Source organism: Octopus bimaculoides, chromosome 10 (genome assembly GCF_046866305.1).
Source record: "Octopus bimaculoides isolate indiv1 chromosome 10, ASM4686630v1, whole genome shotgun sequence".
In the NCBI taxonomy this organism is placed as follows: domain Eukaryota; kingdom Metazoa; phylum Mollusca; class Cephalopoda; order Octopoda; family Octopodidae; genus Octopus; species Octopus bimaculoides.
In genome coordinates, this window is record NC_142937.1 from 94299228 (window position 1) to 94321110 (window position 21883).

The window sequence follows — 21883 nt, forward strand, 5'->3', positions numbered from 1 at the left end:
TATTACTGTATTCATTCCACTAGTAGTAAAAAGGTACTAAGAAAGTACAGGTTGCTGCTGTAAGTAGCAAGAATGCCAGTAACAAACATTAGTTGGTAATGCTAAATTCTAAAAGAAACTTGCGGCCCTTTCCAGGTGAAACGAAGCCTGTCAGCATCGGAAATTCAAATAAAACTCCAGTTGTACCAAAATATCTACCACTGGATGTTAAGCTAGAAAAGATGATAAAAATGTTAAGTGCCATTTTTGTAATGAATTCTATTATAAAACAAAATGTACTTTTGAAGGAAAATGGTAGAGAAAGTATATTTTAATGGGTTGCTAATGAAGAAAAGAACAACAACTATTGTGAGAAAATCTGAAAGGAAGAGAAAAGCAAATGCAAAAAGTATTAACATCTTACCGGCTGGATACCGTTTCCATTTCCTTTGATTCTGTGACAAGGAGTGGGTTAAAGCGTACTCTCTCCAGCATTGGCTACAAACAGATTTATATATAAAACATGTATTTACATACAAAACATATATTTTACATATAAGACATCATCGTCATTTAATGTCCATGTTCCCTGTTGGTACGGGTAGGACAGTTTGACAAAGATCCAACGACCACACTGTGCTCCAGTGTCTGCTTTGGAATGGTTTCTATGGCTCGATGCCTGTCCTAAACATCAACCACTTTATACTGTTTTCTGGGTGGTTTTTCATGCTACGAGCACAAGCGAGGTTGCCATGACAGTTTGCAAAACAATGAACCCCCAAGTGAGGCAGCAGGTTTAAGCTGGGAGATGAAGTGTTGAAGTATGAAAGAAGGGACCAGAGCAGAACAGGTTTCTTGCTGTAAAGGAGTTACGTGACTACTCACGTTTTAGAAGAGAAGGTGGGAGTGGTTGGGTGGAGCTGGAGAGATATATACACACACACAAAATGGGATTCTTTCAGTTTCTGTCTACCAAACACGTATGTTTATGTATGAGATAAGTACTTATATATATGATTATATATATAATGTGTGTGTGTGTGTGCGTGTGTGGTGTGTGAGAGAAAAGTACTCAATACCTATAGTAGAGTATATTCGATTGTTTGAAGCTTATGATTGACTGTCACTACTCACACATTAAATATAAAAAAAGGATGAAAATATTTGTTTGTCTTGCATTTTTTTTCCATACTGGCATGGGTTAGATGCAAATGTTATTTAGGTTTTGTTTCACAACCTGATGCCCTTGCTGTTGCTAACCCTTACCTGGTTTTCAAGTATGGGATCTCTTATTTCACATAGCTTCGAACGCACAATATCAGTGGATGATTGTTGATAGGGGAAATGGCAACATCATTGCTTGTAGCTCTGTAATTTTCAGAGAAGTAGAAATGTACACACGCACACACAATGGGCTTCTTTCAGCTTTCATCCATTAAATCCACCCAGAAGGCTCTGGTCAGCCTGGGGCTACACTGGACAACCACGGGGTTGGGAGAGGGAATATGCTTCTAAATTTCAATTGAAACTTTCTCATTTACCTTCACTATTGCCTTATAAATGTTTCGGTTCTCTTCTCGTCTTGCAAAGTTACGGAGAAAAATCAAGAAATTACAGGGATACATTCCATACAGACGGTAGAAAAAAGCATACAGAGCTGCTTTCAAATGTATAACAAAGATTTTGGGAACGCTTCCTGCAAGACAAAGAAAGAATTCTATTATGAAAGGCTAAAGGATTAAGGAAATTTGAAAGTCAACAGGAAGTTTACAAAGAAATATTTTGATTTTATTGCAAGTACATCAAATCTACTGCAAATCACATCTCATTGGTTTATGAATATATGTAAAAGGGAGACATCTCCAAGGTAGCTAGACCTATCAGAAATAGCAGTCAAATCTCCCTCAAATCACAACCCGTAGTTTTATATGTGTAAGAGGTAACAAGGGAAATTTTTTCAAGATAACTAGACGTATTATAAAGAGCAGCTGAATCTCCCTCAAATCACAACCGTTTTATGCATACATGTATGTATGAGGTAACAAGGGAGACATCTACATGATATTGAGACATATTAGAAGAAACAACCAAAATTACTCAAATTATAAAACCCTACTGTTTTAAATAAAGAAGGATTCATTGGACAATAGATCCCTGATATACAAAGATACAGATTGGTCATAATTAGAACATCTTTGATCAAAGATCTGCTTTGACCAGGGCTGACCTTGGACTAAATAACAACATCAGCAATGTCTAACACTAATCCCAGAATATCTTATACTACAACATTGTGTGCCCTAATTCCACTACAATCCCTATATTACATGTAGGGCAGGAGAAACCTAAAAGCCTGACAAAATCTTACCTGGCTTTTCACAGGTAAACTCTGCAACTCTGCCAAATATCTCAAAGAAGTCTGTAAGGTATGGCATTGTATGTTTTGGTAAGACAGGCATGAGGGCCGAGAGAATGGTTAAGCCAGTCATCAAGACAGGAACATCGGTGTCGGTCTGTAGTGAGAAACAACATGGATGGAATACATTGTAATAAAAAAAACTTTAAAAAAAACTTGAATAATTAAAAACAGAAATCAATGAGATTTAAAAAATAAGAATAAATCTGTGTTTGTTATAGACACAGCAGAGTCCTTTGTAATGCTTGTTGATAATCTACTCTGATATGTCACATTTGACCAACACACTTTCAGTCAAACTGATGAGGGACTTGCTACTGGATTACTCAGCCTCCTAGCAACAGCAGGCTAAGGGAGCCAGTATTTTTCTCTTATACCCAGCTATCTTAAAACAGGGCACATTAGATCGCGCACCCTACTAAAACACTATGTTTTAAAATAAGACAAGATGATCACAACTCAATTCTAAATTTGCTGAATAAAATCAGACGAAGAACTAAACAAGAGCAAAACGTTTCAGCCTTCCCTGTCAACTATTTTCTATTTGTACCATGACACATAATCAGAGGAAATAATGCAGGACACACACACACACACACACACATGTATCTTAGATGAAAAAACTGTAATTCTATGTCTTAATGTCTGAGATGAATTGTTAAGATTATATCTATATTATAACATCTCTAAAAACAATATTTTAGAGCATTCACATACAATTCATAATTTAATTGTGCTCAACAGCTATTTCATTAACAATAAATATCATTAATTCCATAATTAAGATACATAACTAATTAATTTAAAAGCAATGTTTACCTAAATCATTTATGCGTTATATTAAAGGTTTCTGATTAACATGTTATTCTTAATTAGAGTCAACGTCACATATAAATAAGTTTAATTATATATCTTAATTTTGTAATTATGAGATTAATGATGTTTATTGTTAATGACACACCTGTTGTGCACAATTAAATTATGACCTATATATAAAAAATTTAGACTTTTCTGCTTTTATTCTACACATGTTGCTCTAAAGGATCATTTTAACTGATTTTGTATAAAAATGCAAATTTGTTTCACCTGGATTTATTGTATTAGAGTTTAACAAGCTCTTAATTATCATGGATATATTTTTTGATGTTTGTACATCAATTGTTTCTATATAGATATGGTGTGTATATTGTAAACAATATTTATATCTACACTATTCACTTCATCTTTAGAGTGTGTATATATACAAGCAACATATCTTATCAGTGATCTCCCTCATCTTTACTAAAGGCAAAAATATACATCTGTACTATTAACCTTGTTTAAGGCATGTATATATACTGTAAACAATATTAATATATACCCTATGCTTTGATTGGTTTGATCCCCAATGCAGTAGTGACATAATGGATTAAAACTTTACTGGAGAAATGAATAAATTCAGCTTGGGGATGTGTTTTCTTCTTCAAGAAGCCACAACCGAGATGCATTTCACAGTTCCATACCAGGATTCCCCATTAGCTTCAATAGGTCCTCAATTTCATGCTCTATGTCTCTACCAATAACATCAATGTAGTTAAATGACCTTTGTCCCTTATTAGGCTTGTTGGTCAGCATAGTAGAAGTGGACAGCAAAGCTTACCCTGCATTGAGCAATAAAGTAAAGGTGGGTGGAATATGTCTGTAAATCTCTTCTTTGATCTACATCTGATATGTCTTGTACAACATTGGAATGGATAAAGGGGAAAAAAGGAAGTAAAACTAACCTTAACACACTTGATGATGTCATAGAAAAGATTTGCGTTTCCAATCTGGTAGAGCCATTGTGGTTCTTCTCCGACAGCATACAGTACAATTCTAAGAATTGGCAAGCGGTGGTCTGGGAATTTCATACTCTCATGTAGCTTGTCCAGTAATACCTATAGTGAGATCAACAGCACAGCCATATGGTAAAGAATCAGGCAGTAGTAGAACATACATGTTAACATATGGAAAATAGAAATAACAATACCACATGAGATATGGCAGAATGTCAATATCTGCTATGTCCCATTAATATCATATGGTAACAATATCACATGGTGAAATATCTAAGCCATGTGATAACAATACAGCCTAGAAACCATACCAAATGGAAGGATGTCATTAACATACAGTAAAGCATCAATATCATGTAACAGCATTCCTACATGGCAAGATAATAGTGATTGACAGAATAACATTTAGAACATGATGGCATCTTATTGCCACATGATATTATCAGGTGGTATTAATATATTAATGTTACTTGAGTCACATAATAACAATACAACATGGTAAGATAATTAGTTATTAGAATAACAGGTAGAATAGAGCTCCTTAACAACCATTATTGCAACCAGAGAAGAAGAAGAAGAAACTAGTGCACTGACCTTTTCATGTTGTTTGTTAATGGCAGACAACATCTTAAGAGCCTCATCAGAATGTGTACTGAGGTAGTAGTCAAGTAGACCTGATACCATCCAAGATTCTTTGGCTGAAATAAAATGATACATCATCATAAGCATTGTTTTAACGTCCATTCTCCTATCTTTGCAGATGGGAATTTTGTTTGGGTAGATTTTTTTATAGCTGGACGCATTTTCACAAATGACACTGCTTCTATAACAGTGATGCTTGAATTTCAATCAGTTTAATGCCTTTTGCATTCAAAAACTGAATAACTGCGTGAACTTCACACTTGGCGGTAGCGTCAATTGGGAGCGCCATCAGATATGACTTCCAAGCCAAGACTGAGCGTAGCAGTGAGGCATGCGCAGGGGCAGGGTCATGCACAACAAACACCACAGTGTTGCCAATAGCCACATGCACAGTTTCTCTGCGTTCCCAGTGCTTTGGAGACCTTACTTTTGGGATTACCCTTGTAAAAACTTGTTTCTTCTTATAGAATATGAAGATGGCAACAGACCTAAAAAGTTAAATTAATAAAAGAATATTTATTTCTATACATGTGCACAGTATTGGAATATATTTTCTATCATCAACTACAACAACAACCACACTATTACTCTAGCTTCTGTACAATTAACTCCAAAGCTACCACACAACCACCATTGTCACAACTGCAGCAGCTATGCACACCAAAGTAACAGATCAAAGAAACTGTTGAAATGCAAACCGTGTGCAATAACGGTAATAGTGTACAAGAACAAAGTAGAGAGAGAGAGAGGAGGGAGAGAAAGAGGGAGAGGTGAATAACTCACTTGTATGTAGGTTTTCTTGTATAAGCTGTCGGGTTTGACTGACCACAGCCAGATCATTATTGTCCAAGAGATTAAACAATTGTTTGACATTTACTTCGTGCACAGTTGAAGAACTGCAGGCAATGTTACTGTGACACTCTGTAGCCATTCTGTCTGGCATTCTAGCTCACGTGACACACTCGGTAGCAGCAAAGACAGCTAGAAACAAAGAGACAACAATATCAATATCAATAATAATAATAATAATAATAATGATAAAAAACACCACCCACAACATGTACTTTACAGGTTGGATGTTCAACAAAAGAACATAGATCACATTACGCACACAACACAAACACAACAAAAAAAAAAACTGCAACCAGACCCCCATAACAAAACAAACAGATGCAACACAATACCAGGAAGAGTTTGTCCTCCCTGCAACAACAAAAAAGAATGCACAATGCTGCCCCCCCCCCCCCCCCAGCAACATGGAGGGGTAGCAGCTGGTGCAGCGGAAATCTGCCTGAAACTATCAAATGTTGAATAATATAATAATAATCTTTCTACTCCAGGCACAAGGCCTCAATTTTTCTGGTGGGAGGGGGGGGGCTTGCTGATGACATCGACCCCTGTCCTCAACTGGGACTTATTTCATTGACCCCAGGACAAAAGGCAAAGTTTTGGTGGACAGATGAAATAATAATAATAATAATACATTGTTTTGTCTTGGTATAAAAGATGGGCCACAGCAAATATTCTGCTCAATACCACAGATTTGTTTGGCAGTTGCTTGACCATAACCAGTTCAGCATGTCCCTTAGTGGCTGACGATATGTGCATCTCTGATCATGAGCAGAAGCAGTGGGGGAGTATCATAGACATGTGTTGAGAATAATACTTTGGGATTTGAATAATTCACCTCTGGAAGCATGGGTGTTTCGTTCATCATCCTCAAACAACCCTTATTCGGGGACCTCTTGGGTGGGATGGGCTACTTGACCTGAAGAAAATTCCAACTGGGCCCCCACCTGCAAGGTCATGCACTGTTTATCTTGATATGAGATCACCCTGTCACGCACACATGGTTGTGATGCATGTGCCTGGTGTACCCTTATCAGACAAGTAGTCATGATGGGTATACTGGGCTTCGCATGTTTTACTCCAGTGTCACTTTGATGGCATGCGCTGCTCTCTCACTCAATAATAATGGTTTTTAATTTAGGTGTAAGGCCAGCAATTTTGAAAGGAGGAACTTAATTGATACTTTTGATCTTAGTACCTGACTGGTACTTTAAAAGCAAAATTGACCATCATGGGATATTAATTCTTACCTAAAATGAAATCTTGGGATCTTCCGTCAACCTCATTTAGTCTTCGGATTCTGAAAATCCTTCCACTAGAATACATCAGACAGACTGTAGAATAAATGGTAAAGAATTTTGATCAGTAGAGTGATTAACATTGACAAAACACACAGAAACATATATGTAGGTGGGTATTAGCATAAAATACATGAATTCATAGATAAGGAGAGAAATGAAGAGGTGAAACCCTAACCCTAACTCATTACTGGGTATCGAACTCTCGACCTTATGATCATGAGCCATATGCCCTAACCACAAAACCACAAACTTTCACAGTTTCCTATGTAAGACAAGAAACATAACAATTAACTTCACACAGACGAGGTAAGAGATAGAGGTGATGACATTTTCAAATTTAGAAAAGAATTTAAAATTCAATTTTTCTGAACAGATGTGCTCTCCTCTATAATTAATAAACTGCCATTAGTTTTGACGACACGCGTATGGTAGTAAGAAGTGACATCGTTTGAGAAAAAAACAGAATTTTCAAAATCTACCCCAATAACTAAATCTAGCCTTGTTATTGTCTAAATCCACCTTAGTGACTGACTAAATCTACCCCTATTATTGACTAAATCCACCCCAGTAACTAAATCTACCCGTTATTGACAAAACCCAGCCCAGTAACTAATTCTACCCATTATTGACTAAACCTGCTCCCATAATCGACCAAACTCAGCCCTACTCTTATCATTGATTAAACCCTCTCACATCTGTAAATGACTAAACCCACCTCTATAAGTGACCAAACCCACCCCTATAATTAAGTACCCTACTCCATTTGACTAAATCCACCTCTACTATTGACTGAACTCATCCCTATAACTGGCCGAACCCACCCTATAGTTGAATCAATCTGCCCCAAGAGTTAACTTAGGTCTACCCGATAATTCACTTAAACTCAACCCCTATAACCGACTAAATCTATCCCAGAAATTGATTGAGGGATTAAATAATTGAAACTATAAAAAAATAACCCCGGCCGTCACCAGGATACAAACATCACCACTATCATCACCAGTGACGTCATGATAGGATCACACACAGCAAACGTGCCAACTCATGATAGAAAACTTGTCTCCACATCCCGTTCGTCACATCACAGTTCCGTAATGTTAACAACTAATTAATTAATGCTAATGACCAAACAAGAAGTGTGTGTCAGCAGCAGCAACCGAGACAGGCACACTACATTTAGTACGTAAGAAACAATTTCAGTCCTGGAAACCAAAAGAAAATGTAAAGTTTCGTTATTGCACAAAGTCCTGGAAATATTTTTTCAAAACAGGAAAGAAAAAAAAAAACCCGTAGAGAAGATCATATTTACGTTGATATGAAACGTATTAAAAATCAATTAAATATTCTACAAGTTAATTGAGGGTTCGTAATCACTACTAGAGCAAGCAAGTCAAATCTCTATCGAACAATATTTTATGCACGATACAGCATAAATCAGCAAATCTGTATTGAATGCGAGCATCTCTATGTTTTGACTGCTGTATGTGTACATACAGCGTAAATCTGTTGTTTGTATGACTGCACCTGTGTATATTGCACATTAAACATCTGGAATGACAATAAAGAATAACGGAATGTACGTATTCTATCAATCTATATTTATTTCTGTTAGTATAAGTGTAGAATAGACGAACACCGAATAAGTGCTCGAACCAGTCCAGATTCTTAAAATCTAACATCCTATGAATTATCAAGGACACTATTTTTCTTCGCCAAATGTGTTTGTCCATTCTCTCTCTCTCTCTCCCTCGCACGAACAAGTGCGCGCGCGTGGCATGGCTTCACAGCAGGGAGTGGTAAGAATGCTGGTCAAAGATAGTGTCCATTCTGCAGGATACTACATTGACGAGAGATTAGAAAGAAAGAAGACAATGGGTGTCATGGAAGAGATTCTGTGTGTTCGCTCGGCCTCCTAGAAATATCAACCAGACTTTCTTCAAATGACACCCTTAATGGCCTTAAAAAAATAAATAACGATGGACAAGTTAGATGATGCAGGATGGAGTTTTAAGAACAGCTCTCATTACATTATCTCACCTGGAAAGAAAGGGGAATAGAATTGACTTTTTTTTTTGATTATTGATTTTTTTACAAAGGGAATTACGATTTCTGAAAGACCCACCCCACCCCAATTCTAGTTTTACATCTTTGACCCAAATGTCTACTGTAGTCCTAGATACATTATGTCACAATGGGAACATCCTTGCTTATAATAATAACATGGATTGATGAAGTGAGCTAAATCACGCTAAATCTACACTGTTAGTGATGAAAAAAAAAGTTTACCTCAATGATAAACTCTAGCCAAAAAAGGCAGGAGAGACGATCCCGAGAATTTAATTAAAATTTATTAAATATTAAACACAATTAGGGAGTTTAATCTGACGTTTAACAGCACTGAGACAACTCCGAACATGTTTCAGGCTTATTGGTCGTCATCAGTGATTGTTACTTCAGACCTTAGAGTGGTCGGGTAGAAAAAACAAGGTACTTGCAATTTGGTCGACGGTCTGTAGACATCTCTGAGACGAAAGTCCAGTCCTGAAAACTAGATTCCTCTTCTCACAACCACATACCAAACTAATCACGAGGGAAGATGGGAGTATTTTTGTCTATGAACAATAAGTGATGTGATAACTTTTGCTGACGCAGGACTTAGAGCTAAACTACTACCGTCGCCACCACTACCACCACCACCACCACATTATCATCATCATCAGCCGCCGCGAGACAGACATAGTAGTAGCCAGGAATAACAGCAACAATGTGGGAATATGAAGGACATCGTCAACAATAGCAACTCTATAGCCACACAACAACCCCCACCACTTGAATGACGATTAGAACAACACGAGTGGAAGATTTAATCAACGCTAGCATATGACTGGTACTTTGTTTTATCAATCTTAGAAAAATAAAAGGCTAAGTTGATCTCGGTGGAATTTGAACCCTGAACGTAAAGGGAACTAAACATAGTAGGCGGTGGCGTGGTTGCATTGGCTGTGGTGTTAGTGGTTGTTGTAGTAGTAGTAATAGTGGTTTCGGTGGTGGTGTTGGAGGTTACGGCCGTTGTTTTGATGGCAATGATCGTCATGGAGGTGACAGTGGCGGAGAAGAGGTGGCGTGATGATGATGGAGAAGCTAATTTCTTGTGAGCAGGAAATGAGATCGTGTGGCTTGCATGCCTTTCACAGAGGAAAGTGAAGATGAAACCGAAAAAGTCCGAGGTTATTAAACAAAATGAAATAACTACAAGCTTGAATCGAAATCTTGTCGCTTTGACGCATGTACAAGAGTCTTCGCGTAGTCACTCGAGCTGCTAGAAATAACAGCCAAATCCCTTTAATCCACACCCTATCGTTATAAATATAAGAAGGAATCGTCTCAGATAAACAATGTCTGAATAGAAGACAATATGGTCAAAATTGGTCTGTCTTTGATCGTAGATCTGAAAAATCAGGATTGTCCTGGGCTAAACAACAGTTATAAAGCTTATATCTTTTGTTTCAGTCATTGGACTGCGGCCATGCTAGAGCACCGCTTGAAAGATGTAGTCGGACAAATCGAATCAGGGACTAATGTTTAAGCTTGGTATTTTTTCTATTGGTCTCTTATGCCGGGAACGTAAACAAACCAATACCGATTGTCAAGCGGTGGTGGGAACAAACAGAAACACAAAGACATACACACACACATTGTATATGCAGTCCAAGCTACACCATATCTGAATAAAAAGTGGGATGGCCATAATTAGAATGTCCTTGGTAGAATATGTGCTAGAATTGGGCTGACCTGGGGCTAAATTTTCTCAGCAGACCACTGGATAAAAATCTCCAGGACACAGCCGGTAATTATCAACTGAGAAGGAATAATTAGCAAGTCGATATTTGATGAATCGGCACATGGAACAGAGAATAAATTAAAGTATTTTGATCGGCACCCTTTTAAAATAAAAAGCGGGGTCGGCGGACAAAACTAGCGACATTACTGGAAACAGTTTGAGATGAAGAGGTATTCATACTTTTGTCATTGACTGGCAGAATATAGTTGGGGGTGAAGTAACGGGAGGGTTTGATCGCAAGCTGAAAAATAACAGCCAAACTGCTTTCAATGAACACTACAGTCTTAAAGAAAGAAAAAAAGAAGTATATACTAGATATTGCAGTCCTAGATACACTTTGCCTGAAAATAAGAAAACATACAGCAAGCTTTTGTTTATTCGTGTAGTAGAAAATATACAAGTGCTTATAAAGTAACTTTATGTTGGAAGTCTGATATTAGAGAATATTTGTGAGATAAACAGGAATAGTGTGGCGATGGTGATAGTGATGATGATGATAGCTGTCGTATAATACCTGTTCATTGCCACCACCACCGTTATCACACTGATATTACCGCCACTACGTTGATACTACAACAGCAACCACCATCATCGCCACCACTACCACACAGATCTACGGTCACCAACACCGCCACCACTGTATTAATACCAACAGCCACTGCCATCACCACCATCCCTGATAGTACAACCATGACCATCATCCCTGAAAGAACAGCCATTACCTCTGATATTATATATAGTCATCACAACCTCCACCACTGTTACAGTTGTAGTATTCAGCTACAAATGCAGCTCGACTTTATCATAGGACAGTTTTATCGAATATGTCCAGTAATAACTGTTGACTCAGCATGAGACATAACACATTGTAAGTAAATTATAAATAGCAGGAGACTGAGATCGAATTTTGTACTCGTCACCATAGACCAGAGGGAGACAATTACAGTGGGCGAGTTGCCATGGGTCTACGATTTTAAGGGAGCCTACCTCTCCTCCCCATTGTGAGAGATAAAGAGGGAGGTACCTTGTTTTATTCTCTGTTGTTCTTAGTACCCCATGTACATTACATGTACTGGCATAATACACTCGTAACCCATATATATATATATATATATATCATATGTATTTAGCACCGATTACTAAAATTCTTATCGAGCAGTTCGAAATGAGGTTTACTTCTTATAATTTAACCCGGGTCCTATTTCTTCTTGAAAGACAACCGAATTGGCCACAGCAATAATCATTTCCGAGGCACAAGAACAGCTGTTGTAGATGAGGAAATAAGTGGTTGAAATATCCCTCGGTTTGTGACACTAATTTTATCGGCCCCGGTAGGAGAAACCTATACCATTGGTGCAAGGTCATATATATTTATAGGGGAAGGCTACTGTATCTATTGATCATAATATCGGACTATACTTATTTCAACGATTACGGAAGAATGAAAGGCACATCAAACATTTAGAACCTGTGACTGACGAATTTTAATGCCACAAGAACATTTTGGACCGTCTTCATCAAAGCTCTACCGATTCTGTCCTAACAAAAAAGAAAATTAACACCAACAATTCTTTCTTCTATAAGCACAAGGCCTGGAATTTTGTGGGAGAGGGGACTTGTAGATAAAATTAACCCCAGTAATTGACTGATACTTAATTTTTCATCGACCCTTGCAGAAACTGAACTTAGAATGTGAAAAGCCGAAGAAATGCAACTAACATTTTGTCCGACGCGCTAACGATTCTGCAAGCTTCATTAAGTTTCTGGTTTAGGCACAAGGTTAGTAATTTCGAAAGGAGGACTTCAGTTGATACCATAAACACTGAGAATATATGTATATATATTACACACACACACGTATATATAATTTAACACAGATTTCATGTGTCGCCCAGCATTATATCACCCTGAGAACCTCTAACAAGAGCCCATTTTGTGGCAACAATTCGGACAGCAGGTCTCTCTGGTTCGAGGATAACTCCTACTCACCAAAGACCTTGAAAATAATAAAGTCAAGGGTGTTGTGCTTCCTTCTTTAACAAAATATACATACATATATAAACACATACACACAATAACAAAGACAATATCTCAGTGGACCGTAAATAAATCACCAATGTACATTATATACATGCATTTATACACACACACATATACATACAGCCATATAAACACACGTGTATATACATGCATATATGTATATATATGCATGTATATACACACACACAATATATGCGTGCATACATAATATATACACATAAATGTGTATATATAACATTTCGTTCATACGCCTGCACAATGTAAATATTGTGCTTGATAACGAGAGTTAATTAATAGTTAATTACCACATTAACATCGACGTGATTGTCAAATTACTTTATATATAACACTATCCTATGTTAACGCGAAACAACACGGGCAGAGGACAAGCCCATAACTTTCCAAGTAACGAAACCTAAAGAGAAACAAATATATTATTAGCTGTTAATAAGTAAAAATGTTAACTTCTTTCAATTAAGGATCGGGCTGTGGTGGCACATATGCCGTTCTCAAATATATTAGCAACATGACTAATGTGAAGCAGTTAAGGGGAGTGGAGAAACCGAAACCGGTTCGCCGAGTTTACTCTGCTACGATGTCGACATCTGTCACAATAGGAAGAAAGAAAAAACGAGTAGAAATCGTGATATTAATATGTTAATATCAACATAATATACACAGATAGGTTAACTAAATAGCCATAATGGATTGTAGCAAGATACGTACGTGTGTGTATACATACATTCATACATATACATTATATATATAGTGTACAAAGCGGCTAAGGCTAGTGATATTACTACTAATAATATATGCATAGCAACAACTAGAAAGCCAACAAGTTGCAAACGAGGGGTAGAAATATCCGGGTGCAATGAGAGATGTTGTGGTACCATACCATATGTCTAAGATGCTGGACATTAATGCTGTTAAGTGCTCGCTGCATGGAAATGGTATTTCGGTGGGAACGGGCGACGGCTTGTATCTTCTCCCAGACATCAGCTAACGACTTGTGGCAAGGTCTGTGGCAATAAGGGAGGAGCAAGAACTAGACGGGAGGTAGGTAGAAAGATAGGGGGACATAGGAAAGAGAGAGAGAGAAGACGGAGGCAGTGGATGAAAAAAAAAAACGTGATGAAATAGAAGCGGTAAGACAGAAGCGAGGTAATAAGTTATAATGAAAGAGGAGCTGGAAGAGAGCGGATTATGATTATATATATGTATATCTATATATATATATGAGAGTGAGAGAGAAGAGGGATGGATAAAAAAATAGACCGATAGAGAGTGATAATCATATGAAGGAGAAGGCTAGAGATAAGAAAGATGAGCCATAAAAAAAGAAGAGAGAGAGACGGAGTATGTTCGTGTGTGACATTGTAGAAAAGAAAGAATGAAAGAGAAACAGAAAAGCAGAGAAGGAAGAATTACTGTAAAAGTGGTCTGACTGTTTGTTGGTAACAATTACACTATTGCTTACAGCTGGACATATTAAATATTCACAACTTGCTTCACACATCTTTTAAATTATAGTGATTGTCTCCTAAGCTTTCCCCCCCCCCCTTTCTTTTTTTATTCATTTATCATAAATTACGATCAAAGTGTAAATATTTCGTCTTCGATTAAACAATATCATTTATACTTTTTTAAAAATTATTTCATTTCATTCTATCCTATCTCTGTCAGACTTTGAATGGATGGCAGGGAGTCAGGACAGTTTATATAACTGTGAACAGTTCTACCAAGATAGAAGTGTGCTGAATAAATATTAGCAATTTAGTCAGCTTTCAGCATGATTGTGTTTTAGGAGTGAATTAAATTTCAGACGCTTAAATACAAACTATATGTTTAACATTAGCCATTATAAATAAATGCAGTTAATGTTAGAGATTCACTACTAATATTGCATACATGTGATTTATTTAAATGTATATTTCACACCTCAATCGCATACAGTCAGGAAATTGGGATGATCATCATTGGAAGGTAAACTTAAACATGGTTTAATAAAATATAGACTATAAATTTAAATTATAGAGAATATAAAGTGGTTATATACACACACACACACACACACACATATATATATATATATATATATATATACACACATATATATCGGTCAGTTATTCACGTCTGAAAAAAACACACTAAAAAACTTTTTTTTGCATAAAACGTGTGTATATATGTATATATACATAGGTATATATCTATATATATGTGTGTGTATATATACATATATACATACATATATATATATATATATATATATACATATACATGCACATAGATATATATACATACACATGTATATATACATACACATGTATATATACATACATATATATGCATACATATATATATATACATACATATACATATATATACATATACATACAAACATATATATATATATATTTCAATCCAAACCTTGAATTCCAAAAGCGTATTACTGGTACTTATTTTCGCAATCTCAGAGAAATAAAAGGGTGAAGTCGAATCCCTGAGGTGATTTCAGTCTGGAATCGTGAGATGCTGAACTGAATTTCGTTATAACTATTTTTTTCTTCTTCAAATAAGTATATCAGATATATTTCTCTTTATGCGATGTTTACCAACAACAATATCGACAGAAACATCCCGTTACGACAGAATAAAGGATTGCGATTATGGTGAAATGGTTGGTTACCATACTAAATGGAATGAGATGAAAATTTTCTTAAAACCTTTATTTCGGATCCAATTCTAATTTAGCCAGACATAAAGGCAGGTGTCGCTGATTAAATATATTCTAGTAATATATTACGTTTAATTAAAGCAATTACAACGGCATCGATACAAAAAAACATCGGTGTCCTACCTTAGTCAATTGATATATGTATGGGACTTTGACGAGATAACTTCTATTAGCAGGTGTGACAGGCCGTAATGACATAATTGGTCAAAGTTTCAATGCCGACAGGACATCATCTGATCTTTGATGTAATAAACCAGTAAAGATAGTGTGCAACAGCAGCGATTTTACATGTTAGATGCATATAATTATGTTGTATGTCTTACATCACCATTACGAGCAGCATCGACGTAACCACACACTTGTAGTAATTCGACAATGTCCCTACCTCCGACTTCGACGTTGTTATACGGATAGACAAGCCAAGTAGTTTTGTACAGAAACAAGAATGAATTATTGAGGTGGGTGGCAACAACCTCACACACACACATACACTAAATATTTACCGAGTGTATATATAATAATAATAATAACAAATAGCAAATAGCGTTTATGGATATTTTGGAACATTTCCAAACAATGTACTAACACAAAACAACAATCTGTAAACTATCTCAAGGCTGTCACAAGCGTGTGTATGTATTTGTGTGTGTGTGTGTGTGAGAGAGAGAGAGAGAGAGAGAGAGTAAGCACACACAGTGGAAGCAGCTAATTGTGATGACTGGGATGCAGCTTTTAAGATAAAAATAACCGGCTGATAACATTATCCAGTGTGTGTAACAACACCCTAAACATGTTTAGGGCCACTAAAGCAGCATATAAGTATATGTGTACAGGTTATATATATGTATGTATATAAATATATTTAATATACATGTGTGTGTGTATATACATATATATGTATATATGTAATACATATATGTGTGTATATATGTATGGTGGGGGGACAAATAATGGCACAGTTTCTATGAGAGTGACACTAAATTACAGCTATCATACAATGTCAAGATATGGAGGCAGATACACATACACGTGTGTGTGTGTGTGTGTGTGTATCATCATCATCATTCAACATCTGTTTTCCATGCTGGCATGGGTTGGACGGTTTAACAGGAGCTGACCAGCTGAAGGGCTGTTCAGGCTTCATGTCTGTTTTAGCATGGTTTCTATGGCTGGATGCCCGTGGACTGGCTGCTGTGTACATGGCACCAGTACCTTTGAGCCTGCAAGATTAGGGATGTCCAGCTGGAGAGGGTTGCAAGGGAAAAGCCTGTATGCAAGGTCAACCATGATTTTACTTTGCTTGACCAATGTTTTCAAGCACAGCAAACCACCAAGAATCTTGGTCCCTTGTCATCCCTTCTGTGAGTCCCAACATTTGTGGATCCTTTCTCACCACTTCATTCCACGTCTTCTTGGGTCTACCCCTTCCACATGCTCCCTCTGCACTTAGAGATCAGCACCTCTTGATGCAACTCTCTTCATTCATACACATTACATGATGACCATACAAGCACAGTCTTCTCTCTTGCATATTACACCTGATGCCCTCTATACCCAGTTCTTTTCTCAAATCACTTACACCCGGTCCTGTATGCCCACTGACATTACCCATCCAGCAAAGCATACTGGTTTCATTTCTTTCAAGCCTTTGCATGTCCTCTGTAGTCACAGCTCATGTCTCACTGCCATGTAGCAGAGCTGTCTGTACACAGGCATCATACAAACTGCCTCTCACTCTGAGGCATGGCTGTGAAGTTAAGCAGTCTGCTTCTCAACCATGTGATTTTGGGTTCAGTCTTACTGTGTGACACAACAAAAGCCTTGTGAAAGGATTTTATAAATCAAAACTGAAGAAGTGTGTGTGTGTGTACTTGTTTTGTGCCTCCTCATCTTGACATCAAGCAACCGTTTTAAACAAGCATCATCATATAAGTGGTGCCATTAGTTTCCAATATTCCATGAAACCATGTCTGGTCATGAGGAAATGTTACCTTACTTGGAAACATGTGAAGGTTGGCAACAGAAGGGAGGCATCTGGCCATAGAAAATCTGCTTCAACCAATTCTGTCTGTCTGTCCAATGCAAACAATGCTGAATGATGATATGTAGATGTGTGCTTAAAAAACAGTTCATCCTTGGGGTATTTTCCTCTTAGACATGTTTATTTATCATCACCATCATTGTTTAACGTCTGCTTTCCATGCTGGCATGGGTTGGATGGTTTGACTGAAACTGGTAAGCCCAGCGGGGGGCATCAGGTTCCAACCTGATTTGGCAAGGTTTCTATAGCCGAATGCCCTTCCTAATATCAACCACTCCGATGGTGTAGTGGGTGCTTTGTACATGCCACCAGCATGGGTGCCATTGACCTGACACTGGCATCAGCCATGACTATGGTCTCACTTGGCTTGACCAGTCTACACAAGCATGGTATATTGCTAAGAGTCTTGGTCACCTGTCATTACCTGCATGAGACCCAACGCTTGAATGGTGCTTTTTATGTGCCAGTCAGACAGCACTGGCATCAGCCACGGCTACAATTTGTTGATATTCGTAATCAGTCAACATCTTGATGTTACATTCCTTCTATTAAGATATATAAATATATATATATATATATATATATCCATGTATCTCCTCTCCAGCAAGTCACTTATATCTGTCCCTTCTACACCTTAAATCTCTCAACTGGCACCAAGCCACACCCTCACAATACTACTCCATCCCTAGTTGAGGGATTTTATTGTACTGATCCTGTTGGTGCTGGTGCCACGTAAAATGCACCCAGTCCACTTTGTGAGGTGGTTGGTCTTAGGAAGGGCACCCAGTTGTAGGAGCCATGCCAAAACAATGAAGCCTGGTGTGACTCTTGTCCAATCCATGCCAGCACAGAAAGCAGACGTTAAACAATGATGATCTCACACACACACACACACACACAAGCAGTCTTTAAGACCTGTCTACTCAGCCTTTGTACTCACGAAGCTTTAAGAAGTTTGATGAAAATGAAAGCCACACAGGTGGATCCTGAGCACAGTACACCTGCACACACACAAATTTATACAAATATTTCATTTCTAAACACACAGAACTATCAGCACAAAAGTCAAACTGATACATATGTTATGCCTCTAAAATCTCCACCACTACTACTACTACTACGTACTACTAGTTATTCAGTTTGTCATGTTTGCAGAAGTCGTTGGGTTCTCTCCAGCACCGTGTATCACTAACTGACACAGTGCTTTGTGAAATATATCTTGAGATCTATCTTCATCACTTCATTCCAAATCATTCCCTGATCCCCTCTTCCACACGTTCCATTCTCTTGGAATACACAATACTTCTTTATACAGCACTCAGCCGCCATATGCACCACTTGCTTATACTAGAGCATCTTTCTCTCCTGCATCCAATTTGTCTCTCGACTCATCACAATTCAGTCGTTCCTACACAATTTGTAGTAAAGTGTTGTTTCCTTCATTGCTTCCTGCTCTTCAGAAATCCCTTGCAGGCAAGGCCCATCTCTTACTTACAAGCAACATCTCACTCTATGTACATGCATCTACAATCTAATCTTCATTCTTAAGGAAATGTTACTCTTTGTGACCAGCAGAGTTGAACTTTTCCCACCATGTTCTTACTCCAGCTATTAAACATTCAGAACACCAATCTCCACAGCCAATTAGGTCGTCAACGTAACAAAACCTATCAACAATTTCTAAGGAGTTCACCAATTTTTTTTATAGAATCTATTTTTCTTGAGCTCTTAGTGATTATTGTCCCTGTGCACCTGCTGCATATGTGGTCAACTTGTGATTTCACTACATTCCTTGTGCATCCAATGCCTCACAGGAATGTGAAAATAAGAGATATGGTCCAGAGGATTGGACAGGTGAAAATGTAGGTAAGATCATGAGAATGAGAAAGGAGGCTGAGTTCAAAATAGATGGCCGGTGAATGACAAACAAATGTTTTACTGAATGATGTTTAGATACTTTTTCACCTTTTTGACAATTCCAGAAACGTGGTTCATCTAATGCAGATCACTGTCATGTTCACTTGCAGACTTCTTAAAGCTGGTGCTGTGGAGGGATTAGGTAAATTACAGGTCGTGTATATATATATATATATATATATATATATATATATATCACTTTGTGATGGTTGCACGTGGCAGTGTTCCCTCCATGTATTCAAATGGTTTTCTATCCATAGGCGAGAAAATTTTTGCCTAGCCATATCTATGATCATCTTTCTATAAACAAACATAACAATTCCTCTCTAGGCTCCATACCCTCAGAAAGGCACGACGACTATGACAATCTCATATGTCAGTTCTGACATCAGACGTTTCTTGGAAGCCGGATGATCTAGTTCGTGTCCAGTAGTCTTGAGGACACTTAATGACTCCCAGAACTTCGAGGGGGCAGGAGCTGGGAAGGGGGGGGAATAAATTAACGAGGAAGTGTAAGGAGTGAGTAAATAATAATTCATTTTTGGAATTGGATCTCGAAGAACGTATTAAACCATAAATAATAGACGTCAATAAAAAACAAACAAACAATTCTTTCTAAATTTGCTACGAGGCAAGCAATTTAGAGAGGGGGGGCAATTCGATTATATTAACCCCAGTACTTTACTGGTACTTTATTTTATCGACCCCGAAAGGATGAAAGGCAAATCAACCTGGGTGGAATTTGAACTCGGAACGTAATGAGCCGCAAGAAATACCGCAAATGCATTTTCCTCATGATTCCACCAGTTCAGGTTAAGCTGTAGAAGATGTATGTAAACAACAATCTCCTGTACAAAACGGAAAGAACAATCTAGAAATGACATGCTGAATTTACCCAATTTGCAAATAGATCCTAATTTTACGTGACTACTAAGATTCATAATTAAACCGAGTTAATTCCCGTTTTATCGTGTATTTATTTTATAGACAAAAAACAGTATATCTTAGAATTCTTTCAGACATTTGGTGATTTCACCCGTATAAACATAATATGAGCAAACGAAGACGCGTTGAGATTACTCCGATTAAAATGGTAAACTGACTTAATTACCATTTTACAATATATTTAACAAACAATAAAACAATATCATGCTTTCAAATCTAGAGGTGGGGAATCCAGCATGCCATTTCTATACGTATGGTGGTGGTTCCTTCCGTTTTCGACAAGACATCGTTGTTTACGTATTCATTCGAGAATTTTGCATCATTATAATCATCATCATCATAATAACAATAATCGGCATTTCTCTCTCTCTGAAGCATGGAATAAACTACCCAGGGCGGTTGTCCGCAGTCAGGACACCAGCAATTTCTTCAACAATTCCATGCTTCCTGCAATTCGCCAAAACTATTTCAGACCTGCCTTAGGCACCCTTGTCCTCTTAATGGCTCTTTTCACTTTTCTGTCTTTTTCTGTTTTATCCTGTATAATCTTTTCATTATCATTGCTTTTTTCCTTTTCTTATCGTTGCTTTCAATCTCCTCTTTCAACCCTTTTTTCTGAGCAGTTACAATGCCCCTGTGCCATGTTTACACTAAGCTCAATAAATACGTTATAATAATGTATTTGCAGTTTTGTTAATAACAATCGAGCTTTTAAATAGCATTGAATGTATTTTTCACGATGTTTCTACATCCACTGAGCATATATAAAAATCAAAGGCCCAGGAACAACCGTCACCAGGCAACGAGCACTCACGTAGACGGCGAAAAAAAGGTCTTCTTTTCATTAAACATAAATAAACCAAAGATAAAAAAAGTCTCCGATTTTGTGACCATATTCAGTGTAGTCTCAGCGGTTCTACACATCTAAAGTGAAATTTATCTTTTTACACAAATAGTGTTTTTTGTTTTTAGTTGTTAGGATTTATAAATTTACTGGCTTGTATATTAAAAAGACCAGCCCGAGAAAAAGATAGTAGTTTCTTTTAAGACAATCCGACATAAAACTTAATGTTTCTCTCCCTCTCTCTACACTTTATGTGTCTTTCTACATTCATACATTTCTTCTAACCGAATTAAAAGAAAAATTATGTTTCTGTGATATTAAAGGATTTTAAAGCGAGATCATATATTAAAAGTTAATGGAAGTTATCAATGAAGCTGTTAAATATAATTATAGTTTGCCTGTAGACCGTCTGGTCTATTACTTACCGTGAAGTAAGTGCTGTAAAGACCAGCCGTCTGTGATAGAAACAGTTGATGTTGAGTAGTCGACATTCTGTAAAAATACGTCGATCATATGA

General features: G+C 37.3%; 1 protein-coding gene across 5 annotated transcripts in view; it reads right to left on the bottom strand.

The window, feature by feature from the left end:
* LOC106876567 (hamartin) overlaps positions 1-21862 on the bottom strand; it is a 34504-nt gene extending 12642 nt beyond the window's left edge. The window contains exons 1-8 of one of the 5 annotated variants that reach the window (XM_014925165.3): positions 21792-21862; positions 6951-7034; positions 5635-5832; positions 4804-4907; positions 4159-4311; positions 2348-2492; positions 1521-1675; positions 404-477 (exon numbers count right to left, since the gene is read on the bottom strand). In XM_014925165.3, coding sequence (XP_014780651.1) covers positions 404-477; positions 1521-1675; positions 2348-2492; positions 4159-4311; positions 4804-4907; positions 5635-5794 — 791 coding nt within the window. In that variant the 5' untranslated portion in view covers positions 5795-5832; positions 6951-7034; positions 21792-21862. Of the gene's footprint in view, positions 1-403; positions 478-1520; positions 1676-2347; positions 2493-4158; positions 4312-4803; positions 4908-5634; positions 5833-6950; positions 7035-13608; positions 13897-15312; positions 16032-21791 lie in introns of those variants that run through there. The other 4 variants (XM_014925166.3, XM_089359027.1, XM_014925164.3 and 1 more) reach the window with 4 other exon arrangements.
* Between the last annotated feature and the right edge of the window lie 21 nt (positions 21863-21883).